Source organism: Phodopus roborovskii, unplaced genomic scaffold (genome assembly GCF_943737965.1).
Source record: "Phodopus roborovskii unplaced genomic scaffold, PHOROB, whole genome shotgun sequence".
Taxonomy (NCBI): Eukaryota; Metazoa; Chordata; class Mammalia; order Rodentia; family Cricetidae; genus Phodopus; species Phodopus roborovskii.
This window is the reverse complement of record NW_026126416.1, coordinates 7,989,627-8,009,903: the sequence shown is the minus strand read 5'-3', so window position 1 is coordinate 8,009,903 and position 20,277 is coordinate 7,989,627. Positions and strand designations below refer to the sequence as shown.

General features: G+C 35.8%; 1 protein-coding gene across 1 annotated transcript in view; it reads left to right on the top strand.

The window, feature by feature from the left end:
- The window catches only part of Xrn2 (5'-3' exoribonuclease 2), a 69,920-nt gene that overhangs the window by 29,135 nt on the left and 20,508 nt on the right, over window positions 1-20,277 (top strand). The window contains exons 17-24 of the mRNA XM_051183227.1: window positions 1,408-1,543; window positions 2,334-2,441; window positions 2,528-2,617; window positions 3,784-3,856; window positions 9,049-9,132; window positions 10,710-10,807; window positions 11,386-11,465; window positions 12,948-13,004. Coding sequence (XP_051039184.1) covers window positions 1,408-1,543; window positions 2,334-2,441; window positions 2,528-2,617; window positions 3,784-3,856; window positions 9,049-9,132; window positions 10,710-10,807; window positions 11,386-11,465; window positions 12,948-13,004 — 726 coding nt within the window. The remainder of the gene's footprint in view (window positions 1-1,407; window positions 1,544-2,333; window positions 2,442-2,527; window positions 2,618-3,783; window positions 3,857-9,048; window positions 9,133-10,709; window positions 10,808-11,385; window positions 11,466-12,947; window positions 13,005-20,277) is intronic.

Here is a 20,277-nt window from a genome sequence, read left to right as displayed (position 1 = left end):
TGAACATAAGGCCCTGAGTAACCTAGGTTTGTGTGGTCTTGAACTGACAGAGATGTACCTGTTTCTGCCTTTGAGTGCTAGGATTAAAGGCATGTACCATCTGACCTAGCTAGATTATTTTTTTGTTTATCATATGGCCATCATGATAAACAGTGGTTTAACATGAAGCTTGATTTGTTCAGTCATTTATTGTTTCAACTAGTGCTGGGGATTTTCAAGACTTCTATACAGAAGTGGTTGAGGCGTTTGACATTGTTTTTCACTTATGTTTTTATGTAAACAGTAAGTAGAGGCTATTCTAGTTCTGTGAGTCTTTCAGGTTTTAATAGGTAGTTTGGGAAGATAGTGTGTTCTCTGTAGTTACTTTGTTAAAGTCTGACATGCAAAAAAGTCTAATGGAGAATGACTTGATGTTCTTGGTCTGACTTGATTTTTTAAAAAGTGTTTAGTTTATTCTTGTTCCTTAAACAAAATGTTTAAATCTTTTAAAGAATAAAAATATAAAACAAAACACATTTTGGGGGGTAAAAAATTGATTGTGGAGCTGGAGAGACAGATCAGGGGTTAAGAGCATGGGCTGCTCCTGCAGAGGTCCTGAGTGTAATTCCCAGTGCTTATATGGCTAACAACCATCTGTAACTCCATGGTCATGAGACATGCACGTGGTACTCAGTTGTGCATGGAGGAACACACACATAAAGTTTAAGATATGATTGTGTATATTCAGTGTTCATGATAATTAGTGAAATAATTGACCTGCCTCTAGGTTATACCAAAACATAAATGAGGAGAATAGGGATATGAAGGGAAGGGATACAGAAATATGCCTCCTAGTAAGACATCAGAACTCTTTTGTTGCAAGAGGCATGAGGTGAGCAAAGATAAGAGAGAACAGGTATGCACATAGTCTCTGCTCACCTGCACCCTAGATTATTTTATGGCCTTTTTATAAAAAAAAAAAAAAATTTAGGATACCATTTTAAAAATTATTTACTTTCTTCATATGGTTTAACATATTGTGGCAAACTTTGAAATATAAAATATCTTCAATATTTTAATCTTAGAACATAGTTTTAGAATTATTACACAATTAAAGAAAATATGGGAAGCATTATTAAGATTGGCACAAATAAGTATAATGTATTTGTAAGTAGTTTTGTTCTTTTTTAAAAAAATGTAGTTATGTAATGGTCTTACCATAATCAATATTTGGGTTTCTAATGTTTAATTATTGTTGGTAACTGCTGAAAGTAGATTCTATCATTTTAGAAAGTAAAATGAATCTCTGTTCAGCTCCTTCAATTTCCCTTAGATATTAAATATGAATTGATTTATTCCCAAATCAGTAGATAGTCTATAGCCACAGATGTACTTACTCAATGTAAACTTACTTCACCTGGTTCTTAGGTTATGGGAAGCTGGTTGGAAGCAAAGATACTATAAGAACAAATTTGATGTAGATGCAGCTGATGAGAAATTTCGACGTAAGGTGGTTCAGTCTTATGTTGAAGGACTGTGCTGGGTTCTTCGATATTATTACCAGGTACCAAAAGAATTTTTCCTCCCAACTTTTTGGTTAATTACTTTAGAAAGCCAGTAATTTCTACAATTGTGCATAATGATGAATAATCTTAGATAAAACCCACACTTGTTATTTAAACTTTCTATTAAAATTGCCATGAATAATATACATAAAGATTTGGAAGTTCCTTAGGAATTACTATAACAATAAAATTTGGTTTTGTTATGTTAAAGGATTTTAGGATCAGAGTGTTTGAGTTGGTTTTTTAAGATGATTACAATTTACTGGGATTTTGGTTTGTTTATATTGAGTTTAAAAATAACTGAGTATTTGACAGTCACCAAGAACTAAAGGAAGAATACAACATTAAAAAAAAATACAGCATAAATCATACTAATAGAAATTTGAAAGGAATTTGATTGTAACAGCTCTCCTGTAATATGACGATGTTACATGAAATATAATATTGAGCCTTTTGCAAATTGGTTTTATTTGATGATAGAAGATTGAGATTGAAAAGAAATGTCATCAGATATATTTTAAGGATAAACGTCTTGACCCATTTGTGTTTCTGAATATAAAGTTTGATGTTAACTACTGATTATTCAAGAAGTTTCTCCATATCTTTTAGGTAAAGGAACCACTGATATGAAGCAGACAATTAAATAATATTTAGGAAAGTTAATGAGTGGAGTATATACCAGAGTCATATTTTACAAATAGGATATTACAGACTAGTAGTCAGTCTAATTTTTTTTACCATGTTCATCATTAAGAGCATTTTGCTTTTATTTGTTATTAATGATTGTAGGGCTGTGCTTCCTGGAAGTGGTATTATCCATTCCATTATGCACCATTTGCCTCAGACTTTGAAGGTATTGCAGACATGTCTTCAGAATTTGAGAAGGGCACAAAACCGGTAAGCTTCAAGCTGATGAAGGGGGGGGGGGGAGGAATTTGAATTAGATAGTAATTTGGAGTCTTTAACTTTTCCCTTTCTTGCAGTTTAAACCACTGGAACAACTCATGGGGGTTTTTCCAGCTGCAAGTGGTAATTTTCTCCCTCCATCATGGCGGAAGCTCATGAGTGACCCTGTAAGTCTGTTTTAAAGTGTGTTGGCATGTAGTGATATATTGTAATATATATTGATTATTATGTATATTTACACATATATAAATCTTGCCTGAAGATCAGAATGTAGGGATAAGCCACTAGTTAGCTACATACCTAAGCCACTAGTTGTGGTGGCCACATCTTTAATCCTGGCACTTGGGAGACAGAAGCAGATGGATCTCTGTTGAGTTCATGGGCTACATGAGATTGAATAAGTCTAAACCAGAAACAGAGCTCACACTTTTTAATCCCCTTTATCCCAGCATTAAAACGAATGCAAGGTAGGAACTCAGAGAGGGAGAGGGAGAGAGGTCTGAGGTTTTTGGTGGAGAGAGCTTTGCAGTCTGCAAGTCACTCTGAGGTCAGGTTTACCCCCCTTGGTAGATAGAAGTGAAAACTCACTAGTGGCTTTTCTGATTTTCAGATAGAACCTAAGTGTCTCTCTCTGGGTTTTTATTATTTGTGCTACATTGGCAATATTCAGAGTTGCTTTTGCATGTCATAGTTACAAAACTGAAGTACCGAAAGAATGAGTTTACCGTATAATATGTTATCTTATACTTTCTTTGGCTATGAGTTTTCTAAATAAAATCTTTGTTAAAAAAAAAAAAAAAATTTGTTTTCAGTCTATTGTAACTTTTTTGAGACAGGAAACTTACTGTGTAGCCCTGGAACTGCTCTGTAGACCAGGCCTAGCCTTGAACTCACAGAGATCCATCTCTGACTTCCCAGTATCAGTAAAGTTGTGAGTCACCATGCCCTGTATTAACTATTTTTGTTTCATCACTATATAATGACTTCAAGCATTCTGACTTACCTAAAATTACCTCTGAGCTTGTGGATTTTTGTTTATTTGTTTGTTTTCTGTGCTAGTTAAAAAGTGAGACCCAGCCAGGAACTAGGAAATGTTGAGTAACAACTCTTTACTGCCTTGTGAAGCCCATAATTAGTCTAGAACTAATTTTCTTTGTTTAAATAAAGTTGTTAATTTTGTTTTACTAGACCTGGTATTAGTAACATCATACCTTAGCATTTCAATAGAGAAAATATACATTTCCTCATTGAAGCTTGATGAGTTGAAGAAGAGTCCTGTCATGTTTTTGTAACAAGGTTTATTGTTTTTGGTTTTGCTTTCTCCCTGAAACAGGATTCTAGTATAATTGACTTCTATCCTGAAGATTTTGCTATTGATTTAAATGGGAAGAAATATGCATGGCAAGGTAAAATCTAGATATTCATTCCCTTTTATGTTTGTTGTTGTTTTGTTTTTTGAGACAGGGTTTTTCTGTGTAGACAGGCTGGCCTCAAAAGGTTTGTGCCACCAACACCTGGCTTGTTTGAAGTTTTTATTAAAGCTTATCAATCATTTCTTATAGGATAAAAGTATGATTCTGGAAATCATACTCTATACTTATTTTCATAATTACATGTGAAAGTGAGTGTATCTATTCAATCCATGATTGTCAGTGACTGATAGTAATTTTAATAGTAATATTCTGGTAAATAGTAACATGTTGAAATAGGTTAAATTTGCAGGTTTAGTGTCCTTTGTGACTTTTCTTCAGTCACCTTTTGAAGCTGCTGAGAAAGAAATAGTAATTCCCATTTGGGATTATACCCAGTAACTCGTAAAAATATACTAGAAATTTAACACTTGACATTCATTTGTCTGTTTTTAAATTCCTTGTGTGAGTAGATTTTGTAGAGAAGTCAATTTTAAGATTCATACTAAATTTAAGATAGTATTCACTACTCAACAAATGTTGATCACTGAATATAAAATACAATAAAAAAAAAATCTCCTTCACCAAAGACTCCTTTCAGCAAATCATTTTGACATTTTCTTGTGCTGCACACTTTTCTAGGACCTCAGCTCAGAATTAGAAGACAGAGGGGCTTATGAAGCAATTAACAGATGGAAGGGTTGGGAAGTAGTTAGTGGTAGTTCATTTACCTGGCATGCACAAGTGACTTTGGTCCCTACCAACTTCACAACATTCACCCCCCCCCCCCACCAAAAACTACTTATAAATTTTAAGAGATGGGGGGTAGTTTAGTTAATAATGATAATTTCATATTACCTTAATGATAATGGAAAATGCATCCTACTGATTTGGACTATGTAAAATGTGTTTTATCGCATATAAATGGATTAGAATCTCCCGAGGTTTTTGAAGGAACTTTGTGGAGGATTTTTTTGTGTGTGTGTGACTTTTTTTTAATTTAATTTTTTACATTTTTTTCTTTTCTTTTTTTTTTTTAATTTACATATTGATCCCAGTTCCCTCTCCCTCCCATCCACTCATCCCCCTCCCCCTGTCCTATTCCCTATCCACTCCTGGGAGGGTGAGCCCTTCCAGGACAGGTCATCAAAATCTGTCAAGTCATTTGGGGCGGGGCCTAGGCCCTCCCTCCTGCCTCTAGGCTAAGGTAGTATCCCTCCTTGGGGAATGTGCTCCATGGGGAATGTGCTCCTGAAGTCCATTTGTGCACCAGGGATATATCCTGGTTCCACTGTCAGAGGTCCCTTAGACTGTCCAGGCCTTCTAACTGAGACCCACTTTCAGGGAGTCTGGGTTGGTTCAATGCTAGGGAATCCCAGCTATCATCAGTCTGGAGGTCTATGAGCTCCCCCTTGCTCAGGTCAGCTGTCTTTGTGTATTTCTGTGGCCTGGTCTTGACCCAATTTCTCATCACTTCTCCCTCTCTGCAACTGGATTCCTGGAGTTTAGCTTAGGGTTTAGCTGTGGGTGTCTGCTTCTGTTTCTATCTGCTACTGGATGAAGGCTCTAGGATGGCATGTTTTAATTAAGGAGAGGGAGCATAGGAAAATGGAGGGGCAATAAAAATTAACAAGTACTTGTGTTTAATGGATACATAATTCAATCCTTGCTGAAGCTACTAAATAAACATTTAAATAAATAAATAAATAAACATAGGTTACTTGCCAACTTATAGTTATTATAGTATTTGTATTAATGACAAAGAATCTTTTCAAAATAGCAACTCCAGGGAGAAGCTAAAATAAGGCCGAACAGTTTGAATTTCCTCACATTCTTGCCATTATTTTTCCCTGGGTGTTTTTTGTTTTGGGTTTTTGGTTTTTTGCTTTTTTAAAAGTTTTTTGTTTTTTAGAGCTACCCTAATCACTATCAAGTGGTAACTCACAATAACTTTAGTTTACATTTCCCCAATGATACTAATAATGAACATGTTTTCCCATACATTTTGTACATTTATATTCTTAAAGAAATAACTTCAAATCCATTGGGTTGGATTGGCTTAAAGTTTTGCATTACTCCCATTTGATGCGATTTTTATTATTTATTTTCTCCAATTCTGTGGATTATTTTTTCACTTTGTTATAATGTCTGTTAGTGTCAGAAACATTTAAATTTTGGTGGTCTACTTTATTTTGCTTGTCGTTGGTGTCATATTCCTGAAATCATTTGCTAAGTCCAGTATCTACCTGTTTTCTTTGAAAACTTTTATTATGTTAGTTTTTTTTTTATTTCAGTCTTCAAAGTCTTATTTTTGACTTAATATTTATATATGAAATAAGGATGTAATCTTATTCATTCATGTGTGGATATCTACTTTTTTAATGCATCAGTTGTTACAAAGACTTTTTCCTATTGACTGGTCTTGGTATTTTTGTTGCAAATCATTTGGTTATTTTTAAGGCTATTACTCTAGTCCATTGGTCTTTATGTCTTTTTTTTTTTTAATTGATTGCCAAATTTAGTATTATTAAGAAATACAGTTTAAGTGGTGATGTATGCCTTTGGTCCCAGCACTCAGGAAGTCGAGGCTGGCAGATTTCTGTGCCCTAACATTGCAGAGCAACCTTGGGTGACTGCCCAGGCAGCCAGCTGTTTCTGTCATTTCTCATAGTTTTTGGAAGTCGTTTGCTCACACTTCCTACTTACTCAGTATTATTTTTTTCTCAGGTCTCTGAAGGATTTAAAGACTAGATAGTATATTTACAGTTTTCCTTGTTTACCAGGCTTAGTAAAGAAGTTCACTAAAGATGTGTTAAGTGTAATAGGTTTAAAAGACATTAAAAGATAATTTGATAATAAAGGGAAATTAGGTACAAGGCTTTGGACTCATCAAGAAAGAATAGATAATTGAGTATTTTCTCTGAATTTGTCCAATGCTAATGGATGTACTTGTTGCCTGCATATATTGTATATAGTTATTATACTTATTATAAGTAAGCTATATAGTTTTTCTTATATTAGTTCTAACCTTTTTACATTTTTAGACAAAAGAGGGGGATATTTGGTGATATCTTGGTTGTACAAAGAAAGCCTGTCTGAAGGTCAGAAAATAGAGCCTGCCACTAGCTAACTGTAAAGATCTGGAGGTCTATACAGACAGACAGGAAGTGAGATAGCTGAGCAGAAACAGGATTGGATGCATTGTCAATATATTACTTGGTAAAGTTCTTGCCCTAGGTTGATTATACCTTAAAATGATATAGGATGAGAAATGTAGCTGGTCACTTTAAAAGAAAATTATTTTTTTGAGTGTATGAGCTTTTGACACATTATATGTAATGTAAAAGTGTTACAAATTTATGAAATTTGTTATATATTTAATAATTTTGATTTCTATGTTTTATATATGAACAGACAGCTTAGTTAAGTTGGTCAAAATTTCATGGTAGCAAAAAGCCAAGATCTGGACCTAAGGAGTCTGACTGTAGAGGAGCTTTATTGAAGTGACTTCATCTGAACAGAACCACTGCCTGAGCTGCATGTGAGGATCAGAAGAGGCAGTGAGCGTGTGGACTAGAGGGTTCAGAGATGAACTATTAGCTCTTCTCACTTTGACTACCAATGTACTGCTGTTAACCATTTCTTTCTGCTCTAGGCAACATCAGTGATTTGTTCCTTGGTGATTTTTATCACTGCAGTATCACTCACTATAAGTTGTTTCCTGATTGGATTCAGCTTGTGGGATTAATATTGTAGGAAAGTTTTATTATAGGAAAGTCTTGTAGAGCTTTTTTAAAAATCCCAAGTCAAATGGGTAGAAAATAAAAGCTAAATAATGACTTGGGTATTTGTTGGTATTATATCTCTTCTAAATGTATGATAGAACAAAGCATAGACAACTCTTTTTATTTCCCTGTGTTTGCCAATAATTGAATTAGACTTTCCTAGATAATAGGTGCTGATGATTTTAAGATAGGCACTACAGAATTTCTACCAGAACTTAGTTTGTTTTTAAGTTAGATTTTTAAATTAATTAATTAATTTTTTATTTTACATGTCACTCCCAGTTCTTTCTCCCTCCCTCTTACCCTCTCTGTCCCCTCACATGCACCCTGACTACCCTCCCTTCCCATCCCCCCACTCCATTTCCACATGTAGGGCAATGCCATCCAGGTGAGGTCATGTAAATTTGTCAAGTCATTTGAAGTAGGGACTAGGACTTCTCTCCTGTCTCTAGGTTAAGGCAGTATCCCTTGGAGATCAGTATGGCAGTTCCTCAGGAAAATGGGAATTAGTTTACCACAGGACCCAGCAGTCCCCCTCTTAGGCATATACTCACATGATCCACATCCATGCAACAAAGACACGTACTCAACTATGTTCATAGCAGCATTATTTGGAATAGCAAGAACATGGAAGCAACCTAAACCTAGATGCCCCTCAACTGAAGAATGTATAAAGAAAATGTGGCACATCTTTACAGTGGAATACTCTTAAGTTAGATTCTTACGTGGAAGTAAAATCAAGTGCTTCTATTAATTATGCTTAACATTTGTTGTTGCTATTTAAGTTTTATTTGGCCAAAATACTATTTTTGCTATATCCTAGCAGAACATAGATATGCTTCATAACTTTTTTTTTTCAGTATTATGATAGGTACTGAATTGAGGACAAGCTTCCCTGAAAATGATAAACGTAGCACACTGTGGGGGGCCATTTTTAGCCCCAACATGGACATTCTGTTCCATTTCCCACTAGTAAGTTATTTAGGCAAAGCTCTTAAGAATCTTTGCATACAAATTAATCAGATTAAAATATAAACATAGTGCTTTGGAAGCTTGGAAGTTAAAAGAGACTTCATGTAGTTTGGAAATAGAACTTCGGAGTATGTTTTTATAAAGAATCAGGAAGGCCAAAAGGATAAGCTCAAGCTCTAGGAAGATGAACTGCTGTTGGCCTGAGGGCCTTAGTAAGGTGACATTATAAGTATGAAAAATAGGGGGACACTTTTGAACGTTGCTATGGCATATGAAAATGTTTGCGTCTGAATTTTGGCTACATGACAGAATAAGAGTTCAGTTTCAAATGTTTTTGTGTTTACAGAGATGCTTTACTAGAATGTTCATTTGACCCAATGAAAATCTGAAATCAGGTGATTCTAATTGTCAGGTGATGTGTTGTTTTCTCAGGTGTTGCTCTGCTGCCATTTGTGGATGAACGAAGGCTTCGAGCAGCCCTAGAAGAGGTGTACCCAGACCTCACTCCAGAAGAGAGTAAGAGTCATACTACCACTTGGTCAATGTTGAGTCTGTACAACATAGATTGTATATTTCTGTATGAAATTAGACTTCCCCCCCCCCCCCATTTGTCTAATTTCTTATAGAGAAGGCATAAATTATTGTTTTACTTCTTTGTAACAGACATCAACTTTGCTTTTTAATCTATTATCTATAAATTGAGTACTAGATTATCATAATTTTTAATTCAAAAATATTTGCTAAATTTTATGTAAAAAAATGACTGTTTAACTGGTCATGGTAGTACAACCCTCTTGTACTAGTTCTGAAGGGTAAGATAACGCTGAGGATTGCTGAAAGTTCAAGTTCAGCTTGGCTACATTATGAGAGCCTGAAAAAAAGGTCATACTTCAAGAATATCCCTTTGAGTTATTTCAAGCAAGTGGAACAAGCAGGTATTGTGTCTGATAATATATATTTCAAACCAAAGCTAGTGAGAACAAATGAATATGGTTACTTTATGCTGACTAAAAAATAAACATCAAAGGATGTTAATGTTCTAAACCCTCAATACAAGTGCATCCAATTTAGTGCTGCTAGGATAATGTCACAGATTAACCCCAGCAATTGACAGGTAGTCATGCGAAAATATCTGAATTAAATGACATCCTTGATCAAATGTACTTAGTAGATATTTATAGATATTCATGTTATCAAAACTTCAGACCATGAAACTATCACTGAAACAAATCATGTATTAGGGCACAAACCAAGTCTTAACAAATGCAGGGAAATGGAAATAATTGCTTGTATTCTGTCTGATCTTGCTGGAGTAAGACTATAAATCAACAGTAAGAGAAACCCTAGAGCATTCACAAACCTGTGGAGATTAAACAACACACTACTGAACAATGACTGGGTCCTTGAAGGAACTAAGAAGGAAATAAACATTCCTAGGTTAATTAAAAAAGAAAGAAAGGAAGAAAGAATACCCTTTGACATTTTGATTCTTAATGACACACACTCAGAAAAATACTCTTGCCTTTTAGGAAGGCATTACTCAATCTCCATCTGCCTTCTTCCTATTACCATCAAAGCATTAACTTTTCTTGAAAGAATTGGGTAAAATAAGCATTTATTCCTAGAGGGCTAACTTGAAATCTTCTGCATAAAAAGTAGCATTTTATAATTAATGCAGTATAGATTGGGAAACTGTAAAGGTGAACTCAGTTTCGAAAATTTCAGTTAGTGTCAATATAGTCTAAGAAACCATTCAGTCATCTTTGTCATGATGTGGTTGTTTGTATTTCCTTAGAGAATGTTTATGAATTACACAGGAAATTGGGTACTTTATAACTAGGGAAGTCTTGCCCTTTATCTTGTAATATATCCAAGTATGTCTCAGCAATAACCTCTTTCTTAGAGTTTCTCATTGTCAAAAACTCATTTTAAATATTGTGAGAACCACACATCACACATATGTAAATTATTTTCCATAAACATTGTGCTGGGATTATTTTTAGAATGTAGATGCTTTCCTTGGTTGTAGCTTTATAAAAATAGGTCTTATTAGGTGTAATTGCTTGATTGTGGTCTTACTTTTTTTTATTTAGACAGGAGAAACAGTCTTGGAGGTGATGTTTTGTTTGTGGGGAAGCTTCACCCACTACATGACTTCATTTTAGAGCTGTATCAGACAGGCTCGACAGAGGTACAGTATACAATTTGTTTAATAATTAGGAATGTGTGTGCGTGTGTGTATGTGTAGCATTTAATTTACCCTGAATATGTTGTGACACTGAGTATATTTATAATATTGTACAACTAATGCCACTGTCCATCAGTAGAACTTCTCCATTTACCCATTCAGAAATTCTGTGCCCATTAGAAAGCATTAAACAACACCTCCCATTCTGTGATTCCCCCAGAGTCAAGTACTTATCTGTCTCTATGAGTCTTTATTCTTGGTACCTCATATAATTGGAATCCAATATTGTGTATCCCCATTGTCTGCCATGTTAAAAGTTGGCATGTTAAAAGTTGGCATGTTAAAAGTTCGTCCATGTGGTAGGCATTACCAAAGTGTCATGTTTAATAAGAAGCAAATTCACAATCTGTTTGTCAGTTCACTTGCTGATCGATTTTTGGTTTGTTTGCACCTTCACCTTTTGACCTTGAGTGACAGTCCTCTGAATTTATGTTCTCTTATGAGAAGGCATACAAGTCTCTGCTTTGTACTCCCTTGTGTTCCATCATTCAGTTAAAATAAAGGAATACATTTTTCTACAGCCAGTAGATGTGCCACCTGAATTGTGTCATGGGATTCAAGGAAAGTTTTCTCTGGATGAAGAAGCCATTCTTCCAGATCAGTAAGTACCCATTTGTATATCATTGAGACAACTAGAAGGAAGCTTAGCTTCTCTTTTAGTCCAATATGAAAACTATACTTAAAACAAAATTCTGCTGGACTAAAATTTCAAGCCCATCTGTAGCATATAGTAGCTTTGCTGCCTTCTGTACAGGTTTCTGGGTTCCTGAAACTTAAGGCACCTGCACAGTCACAGCTGTTGTCACATGCTACTACTCTTCCAATGTCACTTGCTTTTTCTATACTGTTTCTTGAGGACACAATGGAGTTTTTAGAGCTAAGATATGGAATAAGAAGCAGAAAAGACAATTGAAATAAATGAGCCAGATTTTTAGAATTGAAAAAAAAAAGTATAATAGTAATACTCTTTATTTCTTCTTGTTTGGCTTTGTAAAATACAATTGTTTTACATTGAAATGTTATTTATGCTAATTTGGTATTTAAAAATTTTCTAATACACAAATGGTTATAGCCAGCATAGAAGTTCTTTGAGATTCCCCCTCTCAATTTGTGTGGGTATGAGGTGTGTGTGCGCGCACACAAGTGTGTGCACACATTCACTTATATAGACAGCTGTGTTGGATGTCTTCCTCATTTATACTCTCTGCCTTGTTATTTTCCTTTCCTTTTTGGGGACATGGTTGTACATGGAGCTGGGGATTAGAGCGCTGGTCTTCATTCTTACATAACACTTTACCGACTGCATAATTTTCAAGAATATGAAACAGTTCTGAAACCATAGTTTTTAGACAGCTACTCAAGGCACATATTCAGGAGGGACTTACTAACCATTAAAGTGTGTTGATTATTTCAAAGTGACTACAATATATTATTATCCTAGTGAGTAGTAGTTTGTAAGAGAGATTGATACTCTATACTCAGGCAAACCCTTGAGACTTCACCTTTTTTTGTTAATCTATTTAATGATCTCTTATGGTTTACAGTTGTATTCTCTGGTTACTAGTGATATTAAATACCTTATGGTTAATGACTATTTGGCCTTTTTTTCCAAATTATCTTATTTTTAATCATGTGAGTTCTTGTCCTTATCTTGGTATGTACATGTGAGTCCATATATTTGTGGAGGCTGGAAGAGGGTGTCAGAGCCCCTTAGAGCTAGAATTATAAAAGATTGTGAGCCTTCCTAACATGGATGCAGGCAACTAAACTTGGGTCCTTTAGAATAGCAGTGCTTACTCTTAATTGCTGAGCCCCTTTGCCAGCTCTCATTCAACGTTTTTTTATAGGGGGTGGAGTTGATCTCTTCCTTCCCTTTTTGGATTAATTGGGGGAAGGGAGAGTGTATTTTGTTGTTCTGTTTTACAGATTTTAATATAAACTGTCCATGATTGTTTTCTATTTATAATAAATGGGGTCATCTTCTTTACTGTTTTTGTTAGTGCATTTTAATGATTTATTTTTTTAAAAAGTCTCACAAACAGCATGTCCAATGCACACTGGTGATTCTTCTGTTTCCCTTTAGAACAGTATGTTCCCCTGTACCCATGTTACGGGACCTGACACAGAACAATGCAGTCAGGTAAGTTTTCTAGAATTTGGAGCCCAGGGTAAAGCTTCACATTTAGAAGTGAATTTTAACACATCTCTAATTTACAAGGGAAAGGCAGTGTTAATTCACTAGTCCTTTGAGATTGAGAGTCCTTGTGTTGCAGACCTCAGAGCAGAGCCTCTTGACTTTAAATTATGTATATTGTTAAGGTTACTGATTTAACAAGCATGCTTATCTGTTTTCTGGTTTCCCCTGACAACCTCTGATTCTTCCAGGATTAGGAAAGTGGGAGGTGGAAATGGGGTTTGTGTGTAGCATGCTGTATAGGAGCAGGCAGACCTTTATGCCCCAGTGGCTCACATTGCTTCACTGTTACTGTAATTATTTGTGGTCCTGCAGAATTAAAAAAATAAAAATATTGTGTAGTATATTTTCTTAAGATTAGCTGGAAAATGTATTCCTCACTTCAGCATCTTCTATTGACTTAAAAAAAAAAAAAAGGAATGTAACTGTTGCAAGTAAAAATATATAAAAGCACATTGCTTCTCTGGGTAATATAATTAATCTTAATGACAGTTTATGCTGTTATTACTTTTGACAGTGTGTAGGCAATACTGAAACAAACATTTAAGAATTTGGTAAATACCTGATAATTCTAAGTCTTTCTCTCTGACCCATTGTTAAAATTGCTCATACTTAACTTTTAGATTTTACTTAAATTTCTCATTGCAAATATAACCAGTTTATTTCCTGGCTTAAATGGATCTAGTTAGTAGCTAATTGCCATGCCAGAAGGATTTTTTTTTTTTGTTTTGTTTTGTTTTGCTGTTCATCTTTATATGTGGTTTGTCCTGACTCTGTCTTTTTGTTCTTTTGTTAAGGGTAAAGTACAGCCTTTAAAGCCATGCTCATAAGCCCATCACAAACAATCTGGCTCTGCCACATTAAGTGTGGACTTTGCATTAACCTGTGGGGTCTCTGTCTCACATTGGTGCTTCAGGCCAGTTAATTACACTAGTTCTCTTTTTGAATTGTCACATTTTGTTTGTACTCCTTGGGTTTTCTGCATTTTTTAGAGGCTTTACTACCTAGCCCTCTAGAAATAGCTAATTCTACTCAAGTTTCTAATTATGATAAAGAAGTTTGCCCAAAGGAGAGTTACAGATCATTGGACAAGTCCTGGAGTATTTTTAGGTGGTGGATGATGATGTTGCTGGCTGTTTCTGAACCTGAAGGATCCCTCAATGTTTGATAGCTAATGTGTCTACCGTTCTTATTAAGTTTACAAAACAAATCAAGTCTGGGTGCAGTGTCTTGAAATTTTTAACTTCAGACATGGACCTTTTAGAGTTAATTTTCTAAAGATTTGTGGAAAACTTTAGCTACTAAGATTTTTATTCTACAGTGTAATTTTTAGCATTTTTCTCTGAGAAATAGTATTGAGGCCATTGTCCAGTTTTTTTCAAGAGTGTATATTTGTTTCATGTGTATAATGTGTGTAATATAAATTATATATTCCAGTTATAATTATGTTATAAATGAAGATTAAAAAAATAGGACCTTCCAGTCATTTCTTTTGACTCTTCTCATACATGCCCTCAGCCAGCATTTCTTTCCATTCTTGAGAAATTCTTTTCTCAGATTGATTTTTGGATTGGTTCCTGTCACATCTTCAAGTTCATAGAAAGACTAGGCAGATATAACCTATGGCCTGGGAGATTTTTTCTCCCTCCCTCCCTCTCTCCCTCTCTCCCTCCCTTCCTCCCTTTCTTTCTATACTGATTTCCTAAGCCATTCAGTATATTAATGGCTTAATTTTGATGTTCCTTTAATTGTCCTCATCTTGGTTTTATTTTTGTTTTTTTCACTGTTTTAATTTGTTTGGACATATTTTTTGTTTGTTTGTTTGCTTTTTTCCTAATAATCCTTGCTAATTCTTGTTGTTTTATCTTCAGCACAGTGGCTGCACCTTAATATACTGTTATGTCAGCCAACAATTGTGATTCTGCGGTCATTGGCTTGCTTCTCTAGCAGCAGCCAGGCCGCTCAAGCTGTAGCCTAGCTGGAATTCAGTTCCCGCAGGCATCAGCCCTGTTTCTGCTGCTAAAGGTAGCTTTAACCAAATTTCTATTGTTCTATTTATAAATAAGACTCAAGATTCTAAGGCTGGGATGAAGATCTGCAAGCTCAGAGATGCTGAGTAGCAACTAGCTAACCCTCTCTCCTTGTTGGCATCTCTGAAAGACCTGTGCTTCTGTTTCACCAGACAAGAAAAGGCAGCATCACTCCTGCTTCCTGTGTCTCTATCTCTCCTGGATGCCCTCTGATGCTCTATGATTACTTTCTATCAACTAGTTACTAACTCAGCCTCCTGACCCATGGTTAATTTTATTTAATCAACACAAATACAAACTTGGAGTTCATAATGTGATTGAATATCTCCCAACAAACTCTCAATATGTAAATCATTCTGTATATGATTTAAATTATAGAAAAGTACACTGTAGCAGCACAGTTGTCTCTTTTCTTATTGGAGCAGGAGGCATGCACATGCCCTCCGCTCATGCTTTCCAGACCTGTCATGATTTAGAGCAGTGGTTCTTAACCTTCCTAATGCTTTAAAACAGTTCCTCATGTTATGGTGACATCCAACCATAAAATTATTTTCATTGCTTCTTCATAACTTTGCCACTGTTATGAGTCATAATGTGGCTATCAGCTATGAGACTCCTGAGAAAGAGTCATTGTCTCTGTGACATGAATCTCCGCTTTCGTATGGTTACCTCCTTGCTATTCTGACTGGTCCTTTCAACATCACTTTGACCTTTTTGCTTTCTTTTTAGTATTTGCAATGTTCTTCCTTTATCTGCCTGTCTGTGAACTAGCCTCCATTTTGCTTGTTTTCTTTTAAAACATAACTTGTATAATTTTATATATTACATTTTCAGCATAACTTTTTTTTCTTAAAAGAGGTGTGTCTTTCAAACTTACTCTGATCATCTTTGAATAAATGAAGCAAAGAATAGAGCGTTTCATTTCCTCGGGAAGTTTTGGTTTTGTTTTTTAATTGGATTGTGTGTAAGTGGACTTTTAAATGTAACGATTACCACAGTATTTATAAGGCTTCAGCTGGCAGATAGGTAACTGACAAAGTCAGATATATGCACTCAATAGCGGATCTGACGGTGGAAAACACTTGGGAGGATTTGGCTTCTAGGACACTGAACTGGTTAACCACTTCTGATAGAATGTCACAATTCTATAAATTCTTTTAAGTGTTTTAAAATGTCAAGTATATGAATCATAAAAACTCCCTTACAAGAACAGTTTGCATTGGCATGCTGGTTAGTGTTATTCAGAGTGTATAGGGAAAGGTAGACTAAAATGGAAGCTTGCTATTTGGAGTTTTCTTCTTGATTTCAGAAGTATGCTACCATTCCCAAACAATAGTATTGAAATAACATTTGTCAGAATAATTCTTCATCATTTTAAAATTTGTCATTAGGCCTGCAGGTACATGTGAGTGCACACACACATATAAACACATAGAGCACATATAGCTGTCAGAGAACAAGTTTGTGGAGTTGGTTCTTTCATTCCACCTTTTTGAGGGTTCCAGAGATTAAACTGGGCTGCCAGGTTTGTGCAGTAATTGTCTTTACCTTTGGTACCATCTTGACAGTGCCTTAATAAGATAGATAAGCTTTAAAATGAACCAAGTCAGAAAGATATTAAGTCAGTACTGTTAAATCTGTTTGCAGAAAAGCAGGTGAAAATATTCTCAGGTGCATAGAGTTGTATGGAATAATGTAAATATGAACATGGTTCTCTGGCCTGAGCCAAGCATCCTATTGAATTCTTAGGCTGGTCTGGTTTAGGAGCTTTTGTTTGAAGGTTTTTGAGGCAAGTGCTCTGCTATAGAGCTATGTAGCCCTTCTGCCATAGCCATTCTGTTGTTGACTTGCCTTTTCCTTATACTTCTTGGAGGGGAAGCATGCTTTTCTCCTATTTTCAGTGTGCTGCTTCCTCTTCCAGATAAATTCTACTTAAACACATGTGCCTGTTTGTGGTCATGGAGATTGGGGATGGTCATGTGTATATATTTCCCTTCAGTGTTCTACCTGGACGCTTACAAGATAATAAACCAGCGATAAGTAAAGGGACAGGAAATGTGTGGACCCATATTAGAGATCATTCTTATCCAGAGGTATCTCAGCAGATAAAGGTGCTTGTGCCAACCCTGGTAGGCCAAGTTCAATGTCTGATGCGCATGTAGTGGATGTAGAGAGCCAGGAAACTCCTACAAGCTGTCCCTGACCTGCATTCATACTTGTGCCATGGCATGTGTGTCCCATTGCACAAATAGAAAATAAGTAAGGAGAGAAAAGGCTTTTTAAAAAAGCTTTTGAACTTTTATAGAAGCTCACACCCCTACATCCCCTCCCCTCGATCTTTGCCTAATAGATTTTTGCTTTAGGGAGTAAGTTTGTGCTGTGACTGATGTTACAACATTGGAAAGTACATTTCTTAAAAAAAAAAAAAAATACAAAAAACCTTTTATATACATTTTAGAAATGATTTAATATTCTAAAAGTCTTTTTAACCTTAGAAGAGTATCTTTATTAGGTCCTCAGATAGCCAAAGAAAAGTGGTTTAATCTTTAAGATTATACATAATATCTTTGTCCCTTGAATTAGAATGTTCAAATTTATTTTTAGATACTTTCTCTAAATGATTTGTATAATCTCTTAAGTATAAAAATTAGTGTTTGGATATGGTTCTGAGGGAAGCTTTGGGAGTTACTTCCCCTATTGGCTTGAAACCCCCCCCCTTTTTTTTTTTTTTTTTTTTTTTTTAGAGCATGAGCATGGAATATGGAAATTTTAAACAGTTAAAGGAATGGTACATGAAGTAATTTGCGCATGTAGGTAAATGACGGAATTTGTTTTCCCAAATGTTAGTTTCAGCTCTTATTAAATCTCTTTATTGTCACCTAAGCATGCTAATTAGTGCATGACTTTATTCCCAGCACTCAGGAGGCAGAGGCAGGCAGATCTCTTGAGTTTGAGGCCAGCCTGATCTACAGAGCCAGAGGAGATAATCATTGGCACCTTGGGACTAGTTCCTCTTCCTAGGTGCTTCTTATTTTGCTGGTCTTGTTAATTTTCTTAGTTTGAGATCATTCTGTGTATGACTTGCTGATAGATCGTCCTTTCAGTCTGCCATCTGAAGTTGAACATGTGCATTGAAGGTTCTTGCCTAAAATGCCTGTGCTTTCTCTACATGAGAATAAGGCATTTGCAGTTTTAAGGCATTTTTTGTATGCAACTGTTGAACAGTACTAGCTTGGTGCCTTCCTTAAGAGAAGTTAGTGAGTGCTCAGATCATTTTTGTAGGGTTTGCAGTTCTCCCAAATCCCTATTGAGAAGAGCTACTTCAATTAAATTGAGTGGGTTTTTTTTTTGGGGGGGGGGAGTTGTCTTTAAAAATCTCTCTATCTGGGTGGTAGTGGCTCACGCCTTTAATCCCAGTACTTGGGAGAGGCAGGTGGACCTCTGAGTTTGAAGCCAACCTGGTCTACAGAGTGAATTGCAGGACAGCCAGGGCTGTTACATAAATAAACCCTGCCTAGAAACACTTAAACAAACAAACAAACAAACAAACAAATAAATAAATAAAACTTCATTCATTCATTCATTCATGGTTTCTCTGTGTAGCCTTGACTGTCCTAGAACTCAATCTGTAGACCAGGCAGGCCTTGAACTCAGAGGTTCACCTGCCTCTGCCTCCCAAATACTGGGGCATGGGCCACATCGTCTGGCTAATGATGGTTTCTAGAGCCACCTTTCTAGCTTTTTGTGTATCCTCACATGGGTTTTTTTTTTTTTTGGTCAGTATCATATCATTTTCATAGACGTTATCTTTTACCTTCTTAGTTTAATTTATTCCTAGTTTTTTTTTTTTTAATCCCTTTAAAATGTTGATTATGGGAATGAGGCTGCCTCTAACTAGTTACAAGTGGTTGTAAGCTGCCTGGTGTGAGCACAGGTCCTCTGCAAGAGCAGCAAGTGCCTTTAATTGCTGAGCCATTTCTTTAGCCCCCACGAGACTACTTTTTAAAAACTTGCTTTTCAACCAGTTTGTTTTTAATGGGGTGAAGTGTGTATGTGTCTGCTGATTTTTGTATTTGTAACTTTACTAAATTAATCAATCTCTTTGGGTTTTGATAGTCTTCAAGGGGTTCTGTATATCAGCGCATATAATCTGACAAGAGTAAGTTGGCTTGGTCGGTCTTTGTTCCACTTTGGATGTCCTTTATCTCTTTGCCTTACCTAATTACCCTGGCAAAATTATGTTAGATAGGAGTTGTGAACATAGGACACTTGTATTGTTCCATATATCAAAGGGAACAATTTCAACCTTTTCCCATTAAAGTTTAAAAATTGATTGTGCTGCTTAATATATAGCCTTTGTTATATTGACACTTTTTTGGGGAGGGGGCTAACTTATTGAAGGTTTTTTTTTTTTTTTTTTCCATGAAAGAATGGTGAATTTTGCTAGGCTTTGGTGCTGCACACTTTTAATCCTAGCCCTTGGGAGGCAGAGGCAGGTAGATTTCTTGAGTTCAAGTTCAAGGTCAGCCTGATCTACAAAGTGAGTTTACAGGACAGTCAAAGCTGTCTCGGACCAAAAAAAAAAAAAAGCAAAACAAAACAAAATGTTGGATTTTATTGGGTACTTTTTTTAAGAGGATGATATGTTTTGTTTTGTTTTTTCGTTCACTTTAATTTCATTACTTCTACTTTAATTAGATCACATCCATAAAGATGAGGATGTAATTATTTCACTAGACCCAAGATAAATGATAAATGGGTGTTTATTGGGGGACAGTTACCAACGGAGGTTTCTCTGCCCTTCCTACCAGAAAGAAAGCTCAAAGCTTCCCTTTGTTCTCTTCCACCTGCCTGAGGCCAAATTCACTGCAAGACCACTACACATCCACTTCCATTACATTAAAGTAATGGTGCTTTGGTTACTTGTCTCATTGCTGTGACAATGTCCCTGAAACAGCTTTGAGAGCATAAACTGTTTGGGTGTATAGCTTTAAATGGTTTGGGCCATAGTTGTTTGGATTCAGAAACATGGGCAGAGCACTATGATGATGGAAATGTGTAGCAGAAGAGAGTTGTTTTTGCATTGTGACTAACCAGGAAACAGAATGTGACTGGATACTCACAAGAACCTGCTCTCCAGTGACTTACTTCCTCCAGATAGGCCACCTCTTGGTTTCTGTAACCTTCAT